This window comes from Ischnura elegans, chromosome 10 (assembly GCF_921293095.1).
Source record: "Ischnura elegans chromosome 10, ioIscEleg1.1, whole genome shotgun sequence".
NCBI lineage: Eukaryota > Metazoa > Arthropoda > Insecta > Odonata > Coenagrionidae > Ischnura > Ischnura elegans.
Window position 1 is genome coordinate 101,777,448 of NC_060255.1, and position 24,144 is coordinate 101,801,591.

Genomic DNA, 24,144 nt, shown 5'->3' on the forward strand with positions numbered 1-24,144 from the left:
TTATAAAACGTGTCCGATCAAAATCCGATTATAATAGGGTGGTTTCCTATTATTTTTTTATTGCATAAATCGAAAGATTATTACTCCTGGAGTACGGATTTCACGCTTTTAGATTTTTAGATGACGATATCTACTTTTCGCGATTAAATGAAAAATGAATATTTTCAAGCGCGCGAAAACGAGACGCGTAAGTATGAATGCCGGGAAATCTCTCCGTGTGGCGTATTTCTGGTTCCCCCTGCCGCCCTGTGAGGTGACCTTGAGGCGAGTTGAGCGCTGATACGACGCAGGCTGCTAACGGGTAGCTGAGTACCCTGCTGGCTGGTAGCGCTTGGCTTAAATAAGGATTATTAATACCTTATCAAATGAAGAAAACTTTCCGACCTTAGCCAGTTTTAATAGGTGATTATTAAGAGATGTTTCCCTGAGCTCTGTGCCTTATGCACGCATTGGTAATCTCAGACGATGTAAAACTCCTATCTACTCGTATAGAAACTAGGTCCCTGTGACGTCACGTGTAGTGGCATCGCATGGGCGCCAATCTGGCCCTTTTCAAATGAGGATAAAAATGGACCATTGCCATTCGTCTAAACCGGTACTTCTAAAACGAAATAATTTGTATATTATGAATACACTAATGGTGGGTAACGAATCGCAATCAATGCCTTTCGTTTTAATTGATGAAGGAAAATGCCCTATTACGGTTTACACGCCCAAATGTTGAATTGGACAAATGTTTCTTGGCACTGTGCGACAGGTAAAAATCATAGGATATTATTGAAACTATTAATTTCACCAAACTGAAACTCCAGATTAATATTTATAATAAATTTCTGAACGTTATATAACACATCCGATAAAAATGCGATTACAATTACGGTTTCCACGCCGAAATGTTGAATTCGATTAATGATTCTTGGCACTTTGTGTCAGGTGCAAACCATAACATTTTTTTAAATTATTAATTCCTCCTAAATGAAACTCCAGATTAATATTTATGAAAAAATTTTGAGCGTTTTCAAAACGTTTCCGATCAAAATCCGATTAGAGTCACGGTTTCCACGCCCAAATGTTGAATTGGATAAATGATTCTTGGCACTGTGTGTCAGGTACAAATCATAAAATATTTTTGAAGCTATTAATTCCTCTAAAATGAGACTCCAGATTAAGATTTAGAATAAATTTCTGAACGTTCTAAAACGTGTCCGTTCAGATGTGATTACAATTACGGTTTCCACGCCTAAATGTTGAATTGGATAAATGATTCTTTGCACTGTGTGTCAGGAACAAATCATATGATATTTTTGAAAATATTAATTTTTCCAAGCTGAAAGTACAGGTTAATATATATAATAAATTTCTTAACGTTTTAAAACGCGCTTGATTAAAATCCGATTAGAATTACGGTTTCCACGCCCAAAATTTGAATTGGAAAATAAGATTCTTGGCACTGTGTGTCAGGTACATACCATAAAATACTTTTAAAACTATTAATTTTTTCAAGCTGAAATTCCAGATTAATATTTAAAATAAGTTTCTGAACGTATTAGACCGTATCCGATAAAAATCCGATTAGAATTGCAGTTTCAACGCCCAAATGATGAATTGGATAATTGATTCTTGGCAATGTGTGTCAGGTACAAATCAGATGATGATACGCTGTATCGAAACCGGTCGCAAATATATTTTATTTTGTGAAACAGCTAAGTCTTTTCTTAACCTTTGTGCATCATAAGAAAATTGTTTCAAACTTTTAACTTCTCGACGCTGAAACTCCAGATTAGTATTTATAATAAAGTTCTGAATGTTAATTAATGTGTACGATCAAAATCCGATTAGAATTACGGTTTCCACGCCCAAATGTTGAATTGGATAAATGATTCTTGGCACTTTGTATAATGTACAAATAATAGTATATTTTATAAACTATGAATTTTTCCAAGCTGAAATTCCAGATTAATGTGTATTATAAATTTCTGAACGTTTTAAAAATTGCCTACTAAGTGAAATTTCTTCTTCTGAAATTTTTTTAACCAATTACCCTCTGAAACCTCTTCTTTGGCTTAGGTACATTGACGACATTTTCATTCTCTGGCCTCATGACATCGACTCTCTTAACACCTTTGTTTCTTCACTCAACTCTTCTGCCTCAGTTTCTTTCACCTCTTCCATCTCCATAACTAACATCACCTTCTTTAGACGTAGACATACACCTTTTGGACAACAACAAATTCAAGACATCGGTTCACATCAAAGCCACAAACAAACAGCAATACCTACACTACAGCAGCTGCCATCCACCACACACCAAGCGTTCCATCCCTTATTCCCTCTCTGTCCGGGGACATTGAATTTGCAATAATCTTGAAGATCTTCAAAAATTCCTCTCCAAACTTCACACCTCTCTTCTGCACCGCGGCTACCCCGAAAAACTTTTGATGAATAAAATAAGAAAAAACCGAGTATTTTCAATAAACACCGAACGGACAAACATTGCTCTCCTTCTCTGCTCACCACCTACTTTCCTGGTGCTCACGTTTTACAGAACATTTTGAAGGACTTGTATCCCATCCTGTCTAAACACAAGTCCACCTCTCAGATTTTCCCCTCCACTCCTCGGATCACATTTAAGAGACCACCGAATCTAAACACCATATTTAAAGCCACCCGCCCTCTTCAAAAGTCGCAGTCAGTCACCATCTCCACACCCTCACCTTGCAATCGACCCAGGTGTAAAACCTGCAAGATTTTCTCTCCACCCCCTGCCTCATTTCTCCCCAAACTTAAATGCCTTCCGATTTTCCCCTCCACTACTTGTACGTCTACCAACATCATTTACCTCCTTCACTGTAATTTCTGCCCCGCTTTCTATGTAGGCCAATGCACCACCCCCCTCAATCTTAGAATTAATAATCACCGCGCCTCCTGCTGTCCATCATCCCCCCACGCATCTTTACCAGCTCCTACACATTGTTTATTGCACGACTTTAATCAATGTTTCAAAGTTTGAGTCATTGCCTCCCTCCCACTGACTCCGCCCTCAATCTCCACACCCTCGAATTGGCGTGCATTTGGCACTTACAAGCAAACACCTTTCCGGGTTTGAACGTTGCTTCCTAACGTCTTTTTCTAACCCCCTCTCCCCTCTTATCCCTTTTCCAACACTCCCCTTTCCTCCCCATTCTTAGCTAGGTTGAGAAAGACAGTTCTTCGAAAGCTTACGAGTTTATTTTCCAGTGTGAGTGTTTCTTTTTTTGTCTCTGTGTTTATTGATATTGACTTGAACTATTTATACTACGTGCTACGTGCATTTCATATTTTCCAAAAGGAGGTTCTGGGTTCGAGTCCCAGTCAGGCCGCATTTTTACCCTCTTGATTTTCTGGCTTTTTCCATCTACCACAGCCTCGTTGTCCTCGTCCTTTTTCTATTACATGTTCCTATCCCTTTCTTTCCTTACCTGTGAATTTGGTTTTTAATGCATATATATATGAATGAATGAAGTAGTATATATACATATATATATTCATCAATTAAAATGCTCATGCAGACGATAAATTGGTTTAACCTATTTGGCCTGTGTGTCAGCGCTTGGCGATGCTTTTTTTGTTAAAGACCCTGTGATTGGTTGGTTTCATCCAATTGGATGAAAATTTAGAACATGTCCTATCCATTTGCACAAATCGGTGTTTTGTACAAACGATAGGACCATAAGTCAATTGGATGAAATTTTGACCGTGGGACAGGGTGCGCGTCAGTTGCATCAAATTTTGATGTAAATATTTTGACGAATATTTGACCGTGGGACATCGGCTTTATGATTTGTATCTGACAAATCGTGCCAAAAATCATTTATCCAATTAAACATTTGGGCGTGGAAACCGGAATTCTAATCGAATTTTGATCGCACAATTTTTAAAACGTATATTTATATATAAAACCTGATATTTATTTCGAAGGTTGCTGCTAACCTCTGATACCTTGATATCTTCGATTTCATTTCATAATAGTAAACTGAAGGAAGATTCAGATCCAGAAGTGATACAACTGATTGACTACGGGAATGATGAATGTGAAGATGAGAGTGATGACGAGTCATCAGTGGATGAGTGAACGCTTTTATTTAGTGTATTAATTGATTAAAAATATTGATTCAAGTTTTTGACAGTGAAATTATTAGCTAATATTTCTTCGATATTAAAATTATAAATTATCATGGTCTCTGCCACTGGTTTATATTTATGTTGTATTGCACTCAACTACTTATTATTTGCGGTGCCTTTATGGTATGTACCCTTTTCTGGAGGTTTTACCCTTGGGTTTTCGCGCGGAGGCGGCGTGCGGACGGTAATAGAGTAGTTTCCTTCATCAAAGAAAACGAAAGGCATTGATTGCGATTCGTTACCCACCATTAGTGTATTCATAATACACAAATTATTTGGTTTTTGAAATACCGGTTTAGACGAATGGCAAGGGTCAAATTTTATCCTCATTTGAATAAGGCCAGATTGGCGCCCATGCGATTCCACTCCACGTGACGTCACAGGGACCTAGTTTCTACACGAGAGGATAGGAGTTATACATCGTCTGAGGTTACCAATGCGTGTATGAGGCACAGAGCTCAGGGAAACATGTCTTAATAATCACCTACTAAAACTGGCTAAGGTCGGAAAGTTTTCTTCGTTTGATAAGGTATTAATAAACCTTTTTTAAGCCAAGCGCTACCATTCAGCAAGGAACTCAGCTACCCGCTGGCAGCCTGCGACGTATCAGCGCTAAGCCTCGCCTCAAGGTCACCTCACCGGGCGGGAGGGGGATCCAGAAATACGACGTACGGAGATATTTCCCGGCATTCATACTTGACCGTCGCGTTTTCGCGCGCTTGAAAATTTTCACTTTTCATTTAATCGCGAAAAATAGATATTGTCATTTAAAAATCTAAAAGCGTGAAATACGTACTCCAGGAGTAATAATCTTTCAATTAAGGCAATAAAAAAATAATAGGAAACCACCCTATAAACGGTTCGTGCGCCCCCCTAGCCCGTTTCACTCGGCGGCTGCCCATTTGTATACCCAGATTTGTTCTTTTGCTTTAAATACGTGCAAATGTTTCCAATCTAGAAATTGAGTTTTTCCCAAAATAAGCCGTCTATAAGATTGGCTCGCTCATTTCTAGCCGAGTCAGTCTCCCTTCAATATTCCTTGTCGAATTGCCGAAGGACGTTCACAGAGTAGTTGCTCAGTTATGGATACAAAGAAAGTGACTTGTCAAGATTTACATTATAGTGTGGTCTTGGCAAATAGCGGGGGGACTAATCACTAATTTTTAATACATGGAGCGTGAGTTGTGGAACATAACATTCTTCCTATAAGACAGCTTTCCGAAGCGGCATTGGAACCCCGACACGGAAATTAGAAGATTAGAACATATCGGGAGAAGCATACAAAAAAATTTTGTTTTTCGACTCAAAATTTACATTATGCACAAGTATTTGATGGCTTTAACGTTGTTAACAGTAGAGAAAATTCAATTTTTCCCTTGATATTTCCGTAGCACAAGGAGGCGTGCCCCTGTAGAGTTTGCTTCCCGCATCACATTCGCCTATTTTAATTGTTATCACCCTTCTAAACAATATTGAGGCCTACATAACCCTAAATAAGTTCAATTGCATCTTCACAACACACAATTTGTAAAAAGTTACGTTAATTTACCAATACTTTAGACTCTAGCGACTTTTGGCCAGTTTTTTTTTCGATTTTAGCCCACTGTGCGACGCTGGCAGCGCATTCAAAACACGCTTGATGCACTTTCCCCGGTGCTGACGGCTTGCAAAGGCGCTCGCAGCAGTTCCAGATCCTGCCTTAACCTATGGAGACAAGCAGTTAATACTATAGTAAACATGTACACTATCATTTACATTATTTATCTTGTTAGATGACGGACGGCATACCGGAATTCCCGGAGTTGAAGGTTGGTCTCGTGGCGCCGCTCTCGACGTGCACTCTGTTGCTTTTGTTCTGTTGGCGTACAACACGAGACAAAAAAACGGGACGACGATCTCGTTGTTGCTCTCTGTTCTTCCTCTGTAATTCCTCGTATTCACCGCTTCGATTTTTTCTCTCAAGATACTCGCGCTGTCTCTCTGCTCCCGTCTTTGCCATCTTAATCAATCCTGACTTATCCCACGAGTAACGACAACAGTTCTAAACAATCATTCCGCTCTTATGTTCCGCTTTCACAACAAACGTACCAATGCGAAGCGACGACAATGAAGGTGACGGTGGTACGCGGCATGCCGAAGCCAACAATTGACAAAAAATACAATGCTCCGTTGAATAAACAATTAATTTACCAAGAAAAATAAAACTGATACACTATAATTACTTGAGGAACATATTATTTGAGGAATTTAGGGTACCATTCGGGGGCAGTGAAGCGCACGCACCGAAATTTAAAACTTGAGCGCTACGAAAAGTTAAAATGTCAATCAGTGACAGCACTCAGGAACAAATTCGGTGGATACTGGGGATTTTTTTTATTGTGATCTTTCATCCTTGGGATGGACTTGATTAGGGTACAAAACTATTTATCTCCCGCATCCCTCAATTTCTGTCGACGGAAAAAAAATTATGTCACTCGTCACTGACTGACACCAAAACGACGCAGTGTTACGTTACATTCCTCTGCGTGAACGCGTGACTTTCAAGTATTGATTAAATGGATTGGTAATTCACGGTCATGATTGGGGAGGATGATTAACTAGAAATTTTCATAGAAAAATCGTATCTTAGTTGCGAAAACTGCAGTAATATAATGACTCGGTAAACGGCATCATATGCGCACATGAAAGGAGAGCTCACTTTCACAGCGCTTACGTAAAAATCGTGGGAATTAAGGGAGAACAAAGTACGGAATATAAAAATTTGAAATATTTACTCCATTAAAGTACTCTGAACAGTCCATTTATCTCAAATTGAATTTTTGAACTTCAGTTTGACAGTTACGTAGAAACGCTCTTTAAGGCGCTGGTTTATTGTCAAACAATGCTTCATAATTTTCCAGCAATGAAGCCAGATTTTTCCAAATCTCTCAATTTTCTTTACCCCTCTTTGCATAATTTCCCAATCAACAGGAATTTCTTTAAACCAATCTAGGCAGGCACAGGAGAGGAACAAATGAAGTGTGGACTCCTGGTGCCGGAAGATAGACAACACTCACCCAGTTAGAACACCTAACGAGCCATTTAGAAGGGATACTGACAATGAGTGTCTTGGATTAATGTTGCATTTTGTCTATATCAAGTGTTGGGCAAGTGATTCATGTGTTATTTAAATGAAGGATTTATTAATTTGTTTGTGGGATAATTAAAGTGTAAAAACTAGAGCAGTCAGTGCAATAAAAAATAAGTAGTTATTAAAATATACATACGATCATTGTAATTGTATTTATTAGAGTTACTTAGATTATCTTGAACCAGAGCAGGTTGGAGGCAAAAAGTTAGTAACATATCTCATGGTTAAAGAAATTTGTATGCTTTAATACCAAGGTAATCAGAGGGTAGCTGTGCTGATCTGCTTTGAACGAGTATTACACAGCTTTTACTTGGATTAGGCTGGAATCTACAATGGAATTTGTGGCTAAGATTGCTAGAGCAATTACAATAAAATATCTCTTACAGTGACAGGGGGATCATGATCTTAGGCCAAACTATATTTCCAGGTTCCATAGAAATGATAACGTATGAGGGATACTTGGCCAATTGGAGATAAGTGCAAGGAATTCGTTCTTCCCTTAAAAATAAAGTAAAATGCTTTTAAGGCCATATTAAATCTCTCATGACGGTAAAATACAGTCATTACCATGATTAGACATATTCTAATTCAGTTACCACAACAAATAACAAATATCGCACAGTTTTATTTATTTATTTTCTAAATTTGAGCTTAAAAATCGACATTCTTGATTGTAAAATATGAACCTTATTCAAACCAGTCACAGAATATCTGAATTAGACACTTTTCCAATCATAAAAAAATTAAATCAAAATTTATTTCCCAATGGAATGTACAGATAAACTTGCATCAACAGCATCCTCATCGTGATTTCTTTCTTGTACCGCTAGCACTGTTCTTGATGATAATGCTGCCGCTAATACAATACAATAGGTTTCACAAAAAAAAACCTTATTGCTGAAGTATGAAAGTGAAAACAGCTGCAACATACATACACCCATTACCATCACTTTAACAACTGCAGAGACCATGGAGATCCCATGTTCATCCATGGCTTCCTTATTACAAGGACTTGAGTTTGATCATCATAGACACAGTCAACTAACACCTTCCCAAACTCTGTAAGAAAACAGGGAGAAATAATTAAAGACACATAACTCAAATCACCTTTACCTGGACCATTATGGTGGTAAATCTGCACGAATCTTTCATGAAAAATTTCAATGTACAGTGGCGGAAAAAATTTACGCAAAGCTCATTGGCGTCTGGAAGCGGCCAGTTCAGGAACTACTTGTCTTCCAAAATTTTGCCCTCGTAATGCTCTCATACAACCGGGAATTTTAAAAGCTATATGCCCCTTATACCTGGGAAATAATCACATACGTCGCATTATGACAACAGGCAAAAGATCTATCTACGAATTCTTCCCCATATTCTCCGAAGTGTGCTTTGCCCATGACTCGCCTAGAACGGAGTTTACTCTCGCTGAGACAACTGTGGACAGAGCCGACATATAATAGGGCATTGAGACTGCCTCAGGAGGCTATCGTTCCGGTGGTGTAGTGGGAAAGATATCATGCAACGAATCATAGGTTCCACCGATCAAGTCTCAGTAACGGATGATTTGATGCTGCACTCACACTGCAGAAATTTTTCTGATCTTAAAACTTTGCAAAACCTATCACAAGGTCCAGAGCATGTTGCATGACTATTGAATTCTTACGCGCTTATTTATTTGTTGAAATTCAACTATTATATACTCCTATATCTTTTGCCTGTTGTCATAATGCGACGGATGTGATTATTTCCCAGGTATAAGGCACATGTAGCTTTTAAAAATCCTGACTGTATGAGAGCATTAAGAGGGCAAAATTTTGGAAGACAAGTAGTTCCTGAAATGGCCGCTTCCAGACGCCAATGAGCTTTGCGTAAATTTTTTCCGCCACTGTACATGATGCCTGTTTTTGCTATTAAAACGAGACAACTTTTTCAAAGCCTTTGCCTCAATTACCATGCAAAAAATAAAAATGGCGGACACATCGCATTTTATCCCCACAGAATTTCACGTTTTACCATAATACCCCCTTGTATGCATACAATATGGATTGTTGCTGCTCATTAACAAAGGTCATAAATTGTTAAGTATGCCGTGGAGTCCCCACAGGCCGTGACTGGCGACTTCGAGCAGCTCCTTCCTCTCTTCCCCACGACGAGAGGAACAAGCTGCTTGATTTAGGATAATAACATTAATACATAATACAATATCCACTGATATGTCCAATGATGACAAAAATAAGGATTACCTGTAATAATTAGAAAAGTATTGTCACATTACGTTGCATTTTACACATATTATTATGCATCTTTTACTATCGCTTTCCTCCCATTTATGACAATTAAAAAATTGACAGATGGCAAATTTTTTTAAAATTCTTACTCGATCTACTAAAACTAAGGCCATTTTTGGATTCAGTACACAAAAATATATGGTAACAGAATTTTAAACATGGTTGAACCATAAAAATGCAGGCCAGTGTCATTAGTAATACATAAGTAATACAATACTATAAGAAGACAAGTCAAAAAAATAATAACGAAGGAATACTAGCAAAGTAAATAGACAAATGCATTTTGCATGCAACCAAGATTACAATATGCATGCATTATGTACGAAATTAAAGAATAAGAATGTCGAAAAACATGACCTGTGGGAGGGTGTTGCCAGTGGCGAGTTGGGGGAACTAGAACGACTCGTCCAGTCAGCAGCGAGGGGAAGAGATGGGCGGCGAGAGCGTGGAAAGGTGAGGAAAGGCCATGGAGGAGTTGGAGCGTGTTCTCTGCCTCCCAGCAGCGAGGCTTTGGAGGGTTTACGGGTGAGGGAGCAAGGGATTAGCTCGTGCGGTCTTCAAATTTTTTGGAGTTTTTCTCTCTAGGCAGAAACGGACGAGCTAAGTGATTTGTTCATTTTGGGTTTCCAGAGAACACGCTCCAACTCCTCCATGGCCTTTCCTCACCTTTCCACGCTCTCGCTGCCCATCTCTTCCCCTCGCTGCTGACTGGACGAGTCGTTCTAGTTCCCCCAACTCGCCACTGGCAACACCCTCCCACAGGTCATGTTTTTTGACATTCTTATTCTTTAATTTCGTACATAATGCATGCATATTGTAATCTTGGTTGCATGCAAAATGCATTTGTCTATTAACTTAGCTAGTATTCCTTCATTATTATTTTTTCGCCAAAAACAAAAATTCAATTAATGACAACATGTAAAACTTACAATTTCCAATTTGTCAATTTGGACAACTTAGATATAAAATAGGTAGTGACATTTATAAATTAGCGAAGGTTTCATGTCAATAGTTTCATACTCATCACTAAAATAAAATAAAAAGTTAACGGGGCAATCACCTTTCGCCTCAATTAGGTACATTCACAAAAATAAGTTCTAGTCAACAAAATAAGTGAAGATTTGCAGCTGGATCCCCAAAAGTGTCCCGTTTACAATAAGCCGAAAGATTTTGTTTCCATGTTCTGCTGAAGACAGTTAAACATGACTTCATTAATAAAATCAACGCCAACATACTTTAAAATTTGAAGAGCACAAAGGTCATACGACAGATGACACAAAAATGCTTTAGGTAAGGTAGGAGCGAGACCAGAGGCAGGGTTAATCATAATCAGCCATTGTTTATTTGTAAACCCAAAGAGCAAGCGACAAGATTTGGAGACTCACCTTGGCATTCCACTTCTGCCTTTGTGTAGTTGGCCGCAATCCCAACAATGACAACTTTTTCCAATCTTTCCTTGGTTGTGTACTGAGGATTAACATTCACAACCCTAGTGTCCAAAATAATGGAAATTGATTATCAAAGCATAAATGAGACTGACTGAGATGAAATCTATAGATGAGAGACAAACAGAAGTACTTACCTGGAGGTGAATTTATCATTGGCAAAGTTCAAAAATAGTTCTATATATTTTCCATCCCTATATTCATACGACTGCCCATCATCCAAGTATATCATGCCAGAGGCTTCATTCTGCAAAGATCATAAATACAATGTCTAAGTTGACAAACATCAAAGAAAGAAATGAAAAATCTCCAGAATTAGCTAACAGAAACACAAACCTTGGCATCAAGGGCGACAACCAATGTGAAGGGGTCGTTGTGAGTGAGAGAGGATGCCCTTCGGATGCGCTCCTTTTTCACAACAATGCTCCCTCCCCTCTGGTACACAGGAATCTGCAGCAAAAATGAAAAGCAATCACCACCAATGAGGCACCTCACAGCGTAAGCAAATCAAGTTTCACTCAGAATAGTGAAAACAACTCTCTTCACAGGCAACATTCACAAAGAGTTCTACATATTTGTGTTCCAATTTGGTAGGATGTGAGTGTACCATGATAAATGAGGATATGCATTACTTCCCGTGGCCTACAAGCTAAGTACGTATGTAATTAGCTACACACATGAGATGCACACATTTTTCCGAGAGGAGCCTCATGCAGCGATTGCAGGGGCAGTGGGAGGGAAGGCCACACCAAAGCCTCAGAGGACGACATCAACACAGTGCAAGCTCCTAGGCCATCTACACATGTATGTATTACACTTTCCTTTGAATACTTTATGGCGTATATTTTAAACATCCATGATAGGCCATTCATAGTAAAAAAAAAAAAAACAGAGCTTTGGATACATTTTCATGCTGAAATTTGTTGTGTGTTATTCAGATAATTATGTACATATTTTTCACTTTTTGAATAAAAATAAGAATTTTTTCAATACATACAGGAAAAACCAGTCACAAGTCTATAAATTACTAGAATTGAGACGATCCTCAATTATTCTTAAACTCCGAACACTCTATGGACTTGAAAATAGAGCCGACGCCAGTAACAGAATGAGGAACTTGCATGGGTCGTCGACTGCTATGACAACCATTTTGAACAGGTAAAACGGATTTATTAGCTCGCAAAAATAACTAAAGTTTCTCTGTTCATCGTCAAAATAAATGAAAAAATTGACTTGAAAGATTAAGCAAAATTTCTCTGAGCCGACCACTGCACAAAGACATCCAAGCTCTGCCAAGGCTAGGTGTGACATCAAATGAGCCTTAACTGTCATCAGCAAATAAGACTGAACACACGTTGAAAACATTGTTTTGAGGGAGGATTCAAGGCTGCCACAGTTAAGGCTGGCACAATCTGTGGTCAGTTGTCGCACCGGGGGCATGCACCCACCAGGGTGACCTCATGTTCCCCCAGGGTGGCGATGGCAGCCCAATGTGACCAGCTGAGTCTGCAGGTGCAGGGGAACGTGGCGCGGGTGAGCTGCCTGCAGCTGCCACTGTGGCCACGCAGGCGTGTGGGAGCCTTTAGTCGCCCACCATCACTTGTTTACGAGCTGTTCTTCTTGAGTAAGTTTTCCTATTGCTAATGGGCCACGATTATTAGTTGAAATATTAAAAATGGGACATTGGGATGATGAAATGAAAGCTTTTCCCCTCATACATTTTAGTTATCAGAAAAATGGATGATAACGCTGCCGCTCATTCAGACAGTGTACCTGAAATTCATGCCACACCCACTTGGAATTTGTTATGACTAGAGGCATGCAAAAGGTGGGGTTATTTTATAGCCATAAGTGGTGATATATTTTTACAAAAGCGATGTTATTTTGCCCTGAAATTGGTGTCATTTTAACGGAAAAATATCTGATGTTGATTGAGAGCTATGTTTCCAGTGGCCCACCCATTGCCCTAAATTTAGGATATTATTGACCGGGATAATAGGGAAGTACACTAGTGTTTTAAATGCACCAAACACATTTTTAAATTAGAGTTCAGAATAACATAATATCATAAAACCACAGTTTAAATCCTAATAGTGAATACTTGATCTGAGATGACCGTCCGAAATATGGAAAAATTCAAAGGCCGCTAAAACGGGTGTCCATGTTGAATATTGGCCGTGACGTCACAAGGCAGTAGCAGAAGGCAGCTTCTACGCCGTTTAGTTCTACCACTATTATTGCATAGAAAAATTACAGAATTTGAGGGTATCCGTTTTTTGCTGTCATAAAATATCTTCAGAATATATATGTGGCTGCTTCTCTTTTGAGTAAATGACTTCATCATTGCGTAATATATTAATATTCATTTACGTGTCAACTTCAAGTTTGGAAAGAGTAGTACGAATAGCACATTGAATCTTTAATAAATAGATGATGGTATTTATTTATCGCTGGGTATATTTTGGCACAATGCCGTTTATCATGCCAAAACTTTTTTTGTAAGAACCGAGTCAAACTAATAAACCTATTTCAGACGTTTGCTGCAAGACTTATTCGTTGCGTATGGCCGGCTGGAACGTTCGCCCTTCGCAACTAGAATCATGGGATGTTAGCCTTATTTCCGTGCTGGCTGGTTGTTGCAATGGTTCGCTGTCCAGGATGGGTTCAAGAAAAGATAATCTTGGTTGGGAGAAGGAAAATTCCAACGATTTATAAATGGTATACCAAAACTTTGATGTATTTATGGTCACTGAATTTTTGAAAAAGGAGAACAGGTTCAACGCTCCATAGAAATGCGAGACGTTAAGGCTAACAAGGGGAGACCACGTACCTTGCTCCATCTTTTTCAATTAGGGCCTTAGTTAGGCTGTAATAAATTAATTTTCATGCGTTACTTTTCACAAGTCATATATATAAATCCAAAATATCCTATATTACTCAATGGGTCGGTTGGGGTAGAGGTAGCATGTACGATCTCAAGGATATTCCCCCACCTTGAGGACCAGGGTTCAAGACTGCATTATGACATTATTTTTTGTTGTCTTCATTGTGATCATACGGCGTTAAGTTTATCAATAATTATAAATGCAGCAATCATTGACATGAGACAATTTTTTATCATCATAATGGCGTTTAGGTATTTTAGCAGTGTCATTACAAACGCAGAGATACGATGACTACAAGGGTTGGTGTGCGCTAAAATGTTAATTTTTTCTTTGCTTATACTGACCAACTTATATCTGCATAGGTATTTGCTTTACAGCAGCTGCTTTAGAGGTTGTCAAGTTTTGCAGATGTAATAAGTGGTTTTATCAAAGAAGGTACTCTCATGAATATTCTCAAGGCTCATTTTTAACTTCCTTAACCCTTTCAAAATGGTGGAGTTCTCTCCTTAGCATGAATGCAGGACTGTGCCCCAAGAAACTATTCAGTCTTCTTTGTATGGAGCATTTACGTTGGACATCTGTTAGGAAGGGCCTTGCGGATAATCACACACTCTCAACACCAACCTTTTTTGATCCTTCCTAGTGGGGACTGTGCATTATCTTGGACTCCGAGGGTAGTCGGTCTCCCTCCTTTCGTGGTTTATAACCCTACCAGCGGTATTGGTTCGCTGTCAACTCATGCTTTATTCATATGAATTAGCTATATGGATGATAGTTGCTTTCAATTAAATTGAAGACTTACAATTGAATTCATTGTTTTATTCTGAGAATTTTAAAATTTTGAATGAAGCTCTACTGCCAGTATTAACAGATTTAATGCATCAACAATTTCCACGTAGATTTTTGTACTGAAATCGATCTATATGTTAACCCATTCAATGCGGATGTCATTCATGAATGACATCCACGACTTGCCACCTGGGCGGATGTCTTTCATGAATGACACGGCCTTGGGTCCTTTCTCATGCATTATATCGGTACCTCGCTCTGCCCCTTCGGTTTGCCGCCACTACGCCGCTCTTCAGTTGGTTCCAAGCTTGTCTAGTGTGATTCGTTTCTGGCTTTGCCAATTTTCCTTTTTTCTACGGATTTTTGAATTTTGTTGTGTTTTTTTATGAGACTTTTGGTGAATAAGTTTTTATTTGAAAGTGCTTTAGTCTTTTCTTTTTAGAATTGACGTCTTCTTAAAGAAATTTTTCTTCTGTTCTGAAAAACCATAGTTTAAAAAATTTTTATTGTGGTTATATTGTGAAAGCCACTAAGTTTTTCAGTATACCGATATTTCGAGAATCTATGGCTCGTATGAAGGGATCGTTTTCTCGGGATTTTACGACTATTACATTTTGCAAGAAATCCAAATGAAAAGGAACCGGCGCGGCGGCTTGCAAAGGGAGAGATGCTTTACAGCGACATACAGCCGCGGCGCTTACTGATCGTCCTTACAAAATTAGACCTCTTTTAGTCAGTTTCAATGAGACGATGGAAACTGCTGTCTTGCCAGGACGGGAACTTAGTATAGATGAGTCGATGGTATTGTGGAGAGGCCGTCTAATTTTTTGGTATTACATCAGTGTCGGTAGCAGATGGGGGTGCACGGTGCGCACCCCCCCCCCCTATTATGTTTTGTATTATCTGTTTATTAAACTAAAAATACAAGATAGTGTCATATCTACTACACCTAAAGCCGGTCATGTCCAAGCATTTTAGTGATTTACGACCTTGAGTATGCTCCGCGCGCTCCCATTTTACGTTCTTCTTTTGTTACGCTCAGCTATCAATGAGAGGGGAATGGGAGAAAGATGATAGCGGGAGAGGGAGTTAGTTCCGCCATCTTCTTTGGCTGGCTTCATCTCTATAATATTACTATATGCTTTGTATTAAGCGCAGAAACTTACATTGAAGTGAAACCCCCTCCATCTTTTCCAGTGTCAGGTAATGAAGTTGAAAGCGTATTGTCGTAGTTAGATCGGCACCTTTACATTGACTTTTGACTTATGGAAAGCTACAGCAACGTTACCTGTCGCTGCATGCAATCCGGCGATGCATATTTCGATGTTTCATATTTGCATAGGAATGTAGTTCGATCAAGACATCGTCAGCTATTGCCACGTAGGAAAATCACTATTATTACCAAGATGGTAAAATAACAATCAACCGTAGGTTAGCGAGCGAGGACTCAGCACCGCCGAGTCATCAATTGTAAAGAAATTGTAAAAGCAGAATTACTCTGCTGATAGCAGAAATCCTCTTCTTAGCGACCAATCATAGTGAATCATCATTATCTCTTCTTCATACTCCCCAGAATTCATCATAATTCAAAGTTTCACATCATATCAACAGAACTGACGCATTTCCACGCATTCCCTGAAATTTGTTTAAACAAATGGCTTAGTTTAGATGTGGGTTACCCTCAGTGGCTATGTACTATGCGAGCACAATTAAAAAATGCTATTTACTACACCAGATCCTTCGAAACTCTTGGCGATGATTAAAAGCTCAGACTATGTACAGACTCCTATGTCAAAAAAATATTCTGCTCCTAATTTTACGATGCAGCTTATGCTTCTTCCCTAATCCGTTCCCATGCGGTGCTTTTATCGTAGGTATGTAAACTGCCCAGGGTAATTTTTTCAGAGGTAATTTTTCATTAAGTAACATATTTATATCACCGCAATCGCATTCCAAAAAACCCTTACACTGCAGTCCGTCCGGCGAGAGTTGTTCGATGCACAGATAGTGGTCCGATATTAGCCCAAAACGAGGAGCGGAGAGCCCTGCGCCAGCAAGGTTTGCAGCCAATCACTGTCCCCAAAATGCACCTCACACCCCCGCCTAGTCATTCAACGTTGTCACATACATGTGGAGCTAAGAAACAAGTCTGAAACACCAAAACAAGCCCTTTCTTAAATTCACCAAAACAAGGGATTGTTCTTTTGAGTCCGTCACGGTCGTCGTCCCTTCCGGCTCCTTTCTTCACGGAAGCATTTTGTTTAGATATAACGTGGGCGTTTCCCTTTCTTACAGGGCAACCTTACCCCCTACCCCGAACAATTATCTGCTGCCAGACTGTATAGAGGGGTGAACTCAATGCCCCCGATCCTTTGAGCACGATCCAAGGCAGAGGGCAGATGGGGCCTCACCATTCCGCACAAGAGAGCGATTTTCTACCACTTCCACCATCCTGTCGACTGCATGCCCCCAATCATACGGCAAGGGAGAGTTGGGATGTGCATGGAGGGGCGGAGTGTACTCAGTCTCAGGGGCGTAGTAGTGTTAGGTGGTTTGCGCGAGTGCATCATATCAGGGAAGCGTAAATATTTGGACATTAAAATTATTGACGAGTGCGAAAGTAGCTGGACTTTAAAGAGTGATATCCGGAGACGGTTTGGTATCTCGCCATTTACATAGTTTATAATATTAAAGAAAGATACAATTCGTGCAGTAGTGAACAAACTAGGAACACCTAGCAGCCAAAAATATTTGTGGCAAGGGGAACATCCACAAATGGAATCTGCACTATTCAAGCGGTTTTGTCAACAAAGGTCTGCAGGACTGCCCATAAACAGTGTGATGTTAAAGACGAAGGCTGACTACATTTCCAAAGGGGAAAAAATGTCTTTGCGAGAAATATCTTTGATCGCCGAATAACGCCATATTTCAGTGAATCTTTTGGCTGATTTTCTCAGCTGACTGATGTACTGGTTAAAGATTCGAAAACTCAAAAAAACTGATATTGTCGGCATGATGTATTCGCAAAATTATCCAAAAACTTCCACCGCATACCAAATATATTGATTCCGACTAGCTACGCTGTTTTTACAGCTCAATTGAAGTGTGTTTCATCCCTAACCCGTCTCACCAACTGACCTTTTTTGGCCTACCTGCTTCAATTCTCCGTTTCTAGATGACAAATGCTAGGTGAGTGACTTTATGGGCCTGAAGATGTCTCAATAGCTTCGACAATTAGATGCCATGCACAAGATTTCAAAAAAGAATGAGACCAAACGTGACGCATTCCTGATATTTCTGCTTTACCAAGTAGTACGGTATAAGCGCGTGTAAGAGGCGCACCTTTTTTCCCAGAAATTGCAGCTGAAAATGGGGGTGCGCCTCTTACACAAACTTTTTATCTTCCCCCCTCCCCTTCACCGGTCGCAAGTCCAAGGGGTACTGAGTGGCCTTGGTTTTCAGAATGAATCAGTCATTTGAAACCCTGGGTCAAAAACAAGCGGCAGGTAGGGGAGTTTCTCCCTTAGTGACGTACTTTTAAAATACTCCTGTTTGCTTTTCTTGTAAGCATCGCGCCGTCACGTCGGTACCCCAAAGGTGAACATGGAAAAGATCGCGCGGGGTTTTTTGCTCCGGAGGGCGCGCTAAATTTACTGCCACGAGTGGGCATCCCTCGGCATTTATACTGCATATAGTAATCGCTTATCAAACGTAGAGAAACGCGTAGTTTTGAAGGACATACCTGGTTAATGGTCAACATCTGCCTTGCCGAGCATTTTCCATTACGCTGAGGACCTGATTTTTCAAAAATCATCTTCAGACGCTAATATGATGATTTTTGCGACTGAAAATTATATTGGTATCAAAACCTGCTGTTTAAAAAATTCGAACGAGTGTGTTCATTGTTGGAATAAAAGGTGGACAGAAGAAATCGGAAATGCTTATAAGTGAAGAGTGCTGAACGAGTGGTCGAGGAAAAGGAGCGCTCTCCCTCCCCTCCGTATTTCAAGCTACGAGGCAATGAGCGAAGGAACAAGGGAAGAACACGTCCGATCTTGCATGTGACGCCGTTGCCTTCAAAGTGAAGGGGCGAAGGCGCAGCAAAGTGATATACGCAGTTTGCGTTGCCTGAAGTTTCTAGTCCGTCTTTTCTTGTTTGAATGCGCTTATGCTACGCTTGTTTGTTTCGAAATTGTGCTGTTTGGACTATGTTGAATATTAGTAGCCTTGTTTTAACGATAAATCTTTGTGTCAATCGATTAGAGCTTAAAAAACTTAAATTCTGTCAGATATATACGTCGCGTTGGGCCTCATTCCTTTTAGAATCTCGTTCGTGTCACACAATTGCTGAAAGATATCGAGATGTCTTCGGGCTCAGCATGTGACTCACCTCGCATTTGGCCTCCAGAAACGGGGAGAATTGAAGCTGGTAGTCCGAAAAAGGTCAGTTGGTGAGATGGGGTAGGGATGAAACACGTTTCCATTGTTCCCCTGTAACTTGATATTTTCCTGTGGGGTCTCGGAGAGGAAAAAATAACGGCAGAGGCATTGGCTGATGGAGGGCCGAGTGTAGTTCCGTTAAATCTACGACGTGGTTATTATCCTACGTCGCTGAAATTGCCCCGATGGTGGTCCCATCTCTCGGGAAGGTTCATGCTGTGTGCCTGTCGTGTTTTGCCTTAAAATTTTCCACGGCTGCATTTCTATTGCAATACTCCAGCGAAAGCTCTTAAGCAAAATTGCACGTGAGTAGGACAAGCATCGTAGAGCAAGGGCGTGTGCGAAGAGAGGATCGGAACTCTTTCTACTCCCTCTCATGCCGCTATTACCGCCGCAGTTATCAAAATTCCAGGCATACGTCTGCAACACCACACGATAGGATAAAAAAATGCCACAAAATTATTTTTCTTCATAGCTTCGATGCTCAAAATAGAGGTGTGCCTCTTACACACGCTTATACGGTATTCCAACTACTATTTTTAAATATCTCACTCGAATATCAAATACTTCATTACTGAATACTGAATATGCATTTTTTTCACCAAATTTCAGTACACATGAAAATTAAAATTAAAAAAATTGCTAAACACTTGGCAAGTCAATCGACTTCAATGCGACTCCTAATTCCTGACTACGCCACAGTCACCGAGGATAAAATAAACACTGTGAGCATGGAGCACTGCAATTCTTTTGTTTTTGCATTTTGAAGGTTATAGTATTAGTAATGATATATTGCGTAATTGCAAAACTTAAATTAAATAAAGAATTGGCAATTACTTTGAAATTAGAATATGTAAAACATGAATTTCATCATGTAACAGGGAGTCAGAAAAGGAACAGCCACATCTTGCACAGTAGGCACACGTTCTTCTTAGTGTTGTTCTCATGGGGTCATTGGCATTTTAGATGTTTTAGTGCTAACTTGACAAGTTTTCATAAAGATTAAACCAACCAAATGAACAAACTTTCACCTAAGACCCCACCACCATTTTCTATGGATTTGAAAAGAATTACGGATCTACTGTGCCGTACAGCCAAAATTCCAATAATTGATAACTTCGAATATCGAATATTTTAAAAAGCTCATTATTTGAGGTATTCAGTGATTCGACAATTCGAACGTCCCATCAATAGTATTTTTGGGAGCTAATGTACATATCTGTTTTACCAGTTCAAAATAGTTTTCCTAGCAACCGACAATCCATCCAAGTTGCCCATTGTTATGATAGCATAATTTGAATTTCATTATTGCAAACCCATGGCAATTCAAACCACTACATTACGGTAAAAATAGCTGGACATTGTAATTGCAAAACGGTGGAAAACAAGCACTCACTGCTCCTTCATTTCTCATCAGCAGATGAGGAAAAGATTTTGGCAACAAAATGCAATTTGGAAGGGGCCATTACCTTCTCAATAGTGACAGGGATTTGTGTAGCACCTTCAGGCATCCTCTCAAAGGTGAAGTAATCATACCAGATGTCTTTGCCCTCACCAGGGAAGTGAACGGTCACGTAGCGAGCTCCAGCCTCAGTTACTGGGTGCACAAGGAGACTGTCACCTGAAATGATAGATAACACAGCCAAGTGAGTGCATGGCCAATAGGTAGAGATGCGTGAAAATAGCATTTTCATTTTAACTTTATAGCACTTTCAATTACAGTTAACAGCATTTTGTAGCATCTATTTTTTTTTCATAATGTATCATTAGTAGTTGATGACAAAGTGTGATGAAACAAAGTTATTTGAAAAAATACGGAATAGTTAAAATAATTTTGAGTTAGACTGATAAATACTTAAGAAATAAGATCTAAAGTAAGTCATTAAAAATGATATTAGTAGCCTGAACATCATTAACACTAGTTGAACATCAACATTGAACAAGTTTCCACACTTTCTTCCTTCAACAGGCTGCATCTGTCAGTCACAACTAGACTGTACTGGCAGAAAAACCTCTCTGCAACCACGATGTTAACTGGTGTCCAGATTGTGTGGAGTGCAGCATTTATGAACTCCGTTTTCTCTAGGAAGGTGGCAAGAAAAATATGTTTAACATCGCAGAAGCTCCCAGGGTTCTCTCTCAACCTCTCCAGTAGCTGCCGGTGACAATGCACGTCATCACGGTCATCTTTGCAGAACTCCGTGATTAAGGAGAGAGAACACTTTTCAACTCCAATGAGAACATAAAATCTCAATCTTATATTTTTCGTGGAATAGGGTAGTTTCCTTCATCAAAGAAAACAAATTGCGATTCGTTTCCCACCATTAGTGTATTCATTTTAAACAAATTATTCGGTTTTAAAAATCCCAGTTTGGACGAATGTTAATGGTCAAATTTTACCTCATTTGAAAAAAGGCCAGTTTGGCACCCATGTGACGTCACAAGGACCTAGTTTCTACAAGAGTAGATAGGAGTTTTACATCGTCTGAGATTACCAATGCATGCATGAGGCACAGAGATTATGGAAACATGTCTTAATAATCACCTATTAAAACTGCCTAAAGTCGGAAAGTTTCCTGCGTTTGATAAGGTATTAATGATCCTTATTTAAGCCAAGCGCTACCTGCTAGCAGGATACTCTGCTACCTGCTAGCAGCCTACATTGCAGCGGCGCACATATCCTCGCCCCAAGGTCACCTCACTTTGCGGCAGCGAGAACCAGAATGGCATCACATGGGCTTTTCCCTGCATTCATACTTAGCCGTCACGCTTTTGCGCGCTTGAAAATTTTCACTTTTCATTTAACCGTGAAAAATAGATATCATCATTTAAAAAATCTAAAAGCGTGAAATGCTTACTCCAGGAGTAATAATCTTTCGATTTAAGCAATAAAAAAATAATAAGAAACCAGGAAAACCTATTAGAAAGTATTACTTTTCCTTTTTTAGCTGCAAAAAGCAATAAAATTGCCATCCAAGGCTGAGTGGGAGAGGCATTGCGAGGGCCAGCATAGTAAAGTGAATCTTCCAAGCTATTGCTACATATTTTAATTATTGTTGCTACGTAATGCAGCAAAATATTTTTATTATAACTGCTGTTTCTTGTCATTATGTATGTACTTTTATCATTCAAAAGAGGATGAGGTGAAATGGAAGGTGGAAAATTTAGAAAATACATGAAAATTTGCGAAAAGAAAGGCAAAATTGATCATTCTTAAATCCTTTTGAATACAATTTACGGCCTCCCAAATCTACCTCCTTATCATAAATACTTGTTTTGGAATTTTGCACTCCTCAAAACCCCAATAAAATTATCAATGCTAAAATAATCCTTTTAATTCCTCCAAATGATCGAAAAGTGATAAAAATTGGAGGGGGGCTCCCCCAAAAATAGTGGGTGATGGGGAAAAATGGAGTTGATATTTGGATTTAGGAGGTCATGTAACGTTAGAATCGGCAGGAATGGTTTCATGGCCAATTTTCATGCCGTCCAGTGTTATCGAACTTGAACTATTTCCTTCATTGTCAATCTTCAATGTCAAGAAATGTGCAAAAATTGTAACATTGTAATAACACCACCAAGATTTTCTATAACACCAAAAACACAGTTTTAAAACAAATTTTTGCAGAAAATAAAACCACTTTCACGGACCTCTAATCATAAGTTACTATTCAAAAAAAAGGTATGGAATGCTAAAATGTGAAAAATTCCTGCAGATTCATTGAAACACAAACTACCAGATACAATACCGTGGCAAACTTGGCGAAGAAAAATTAAACATTACAGTAAGGTAATTGCCCCTGTATGGGTTTCATTGAGGCTCCACTAGCATGACCTCCCACTGCGTTCAAGCAAAGACACGGCTGGGCTACCAGCCTCGCCAATTCCGTAACTGACCCCAATCTTTTAGCTAAGTTAGAAAGCACAAGTCATTGGGGAAAACTAAACGAAACACCAACCTTTTTAAATTGATTATTTTATGTTCATGGGATTAAAAAATTAGCAATCTGCTTAATATTTGAAAAGATACAGCCAAAACCTGACATCAGTCTGAAATAATGAGCTTATTTTTTTGTTTTGTTTACCCACCAAAGGCACAATCAACAGGCTTAAATGATGCCAGAAGTACATCGTGTTTAGGGCCGATTATTTTCTAAATATTGTGGGATTAAAAATTTTGCAATGCTGGTTTAGTTTTGTGAACTCTTGAAAATTATACATCATTACATTGCCCTTCTTTGGTTTTCGGGTTTCTTTCTACGCCGTATTTAAGATGATGCTACCTAACGCTAATATTGAAAAAGATTTTTTTAGTTCTAGTGATAGAAATAGGTGTGCCATAAACAGAAATAAATATTAGCACGGAAGGTAGAAAGAAAAAACTAAGTAATGATCAAATTAAATTCTTCCCAGGAGTCAGTCTGGGTGGGGCGTCATTCTCCCTCTCTGCCAACAATTCAACCGAAGACTTTTCCATCGTCATCAATCCCGTTGATACCTACCGGGTGTGAGGTGCTGCGATTATTTATTTATTTATTTATTTATGTCACACCAAAAACAGCACTAAGGCCTTTACATTGGGCTTATAAACAAAATAAATTATATAAATATAATAATGAACATGTAAAAAATTAATATCATAAGTAACAATCATTTTCAGCTTATACAACAGATACAAAAGGTCAGTGTCAGAAAGATAGACTTTTCACTTGGTTATTAAAATTAGAGCGGGAGGCGAAGATGTCAAGAGAGGAAGAAGTATTGGAGACTGAATTGAAAATAGAAGGTAGGCGGGAAAAGAGGGATCGTTGAGATATTGCCAGACGGAAGTTGGGCTGGTGTAGAAGTTCAGTATTGCGGGTTTTGCGAGCAGGAATGCGTAGTGAAAAGAAGGATAGGAGATCACTGGATCTGAAGGACCCATTTAAGATGCGGTAAAGAAATTTGATGTCTAATGTCAATCTGCGGTGGTTGGGGTGTAATAATCCAAGTGAAAGAAGTATTTC

General features: G+C 39.2%; 1 protein-coding gene across 1 annotated transcript in view; it reads right to left on the minus strand.

Moving 5' to 3' along the window:
• Window positions 1–7,908: 7,908 nt before the first annotated feature.
• Window positions 7,909–24,144, minus strand: part of LOC124166594 (neutral alpha-glucosidase AB) — a 54,676-nt gene continuing 38,440 nt past the window's right edge. The window contains exons 13-17 of the mRNA XM_046544177.1: window positions 20,608–20,759; window positions 11,361–11,474; window positions 11,162–11,271; window positions 10,965–11,068; window positions 7,909–8,350 (exon numbers count right to left, since the gene is read on the minus strand). Coding sequence (XP_046400133.1) covers window positions 8,238–8,350; window positions 10,965–11,068; window positions 11,162–11,271; window positions 11,361–11,474; window positions 20,608–20,759 — 593 coding nt within the window. The 3' untranslated portion in view covers window positions 7,909–8,237. The remainder of the gene's footprint in view (window positions 8,351–10,964; window positions 11,069–11,161; window positions 11,272–11,360; window positions 11,475–20,607; window positions 20,760–24,144) is intronic.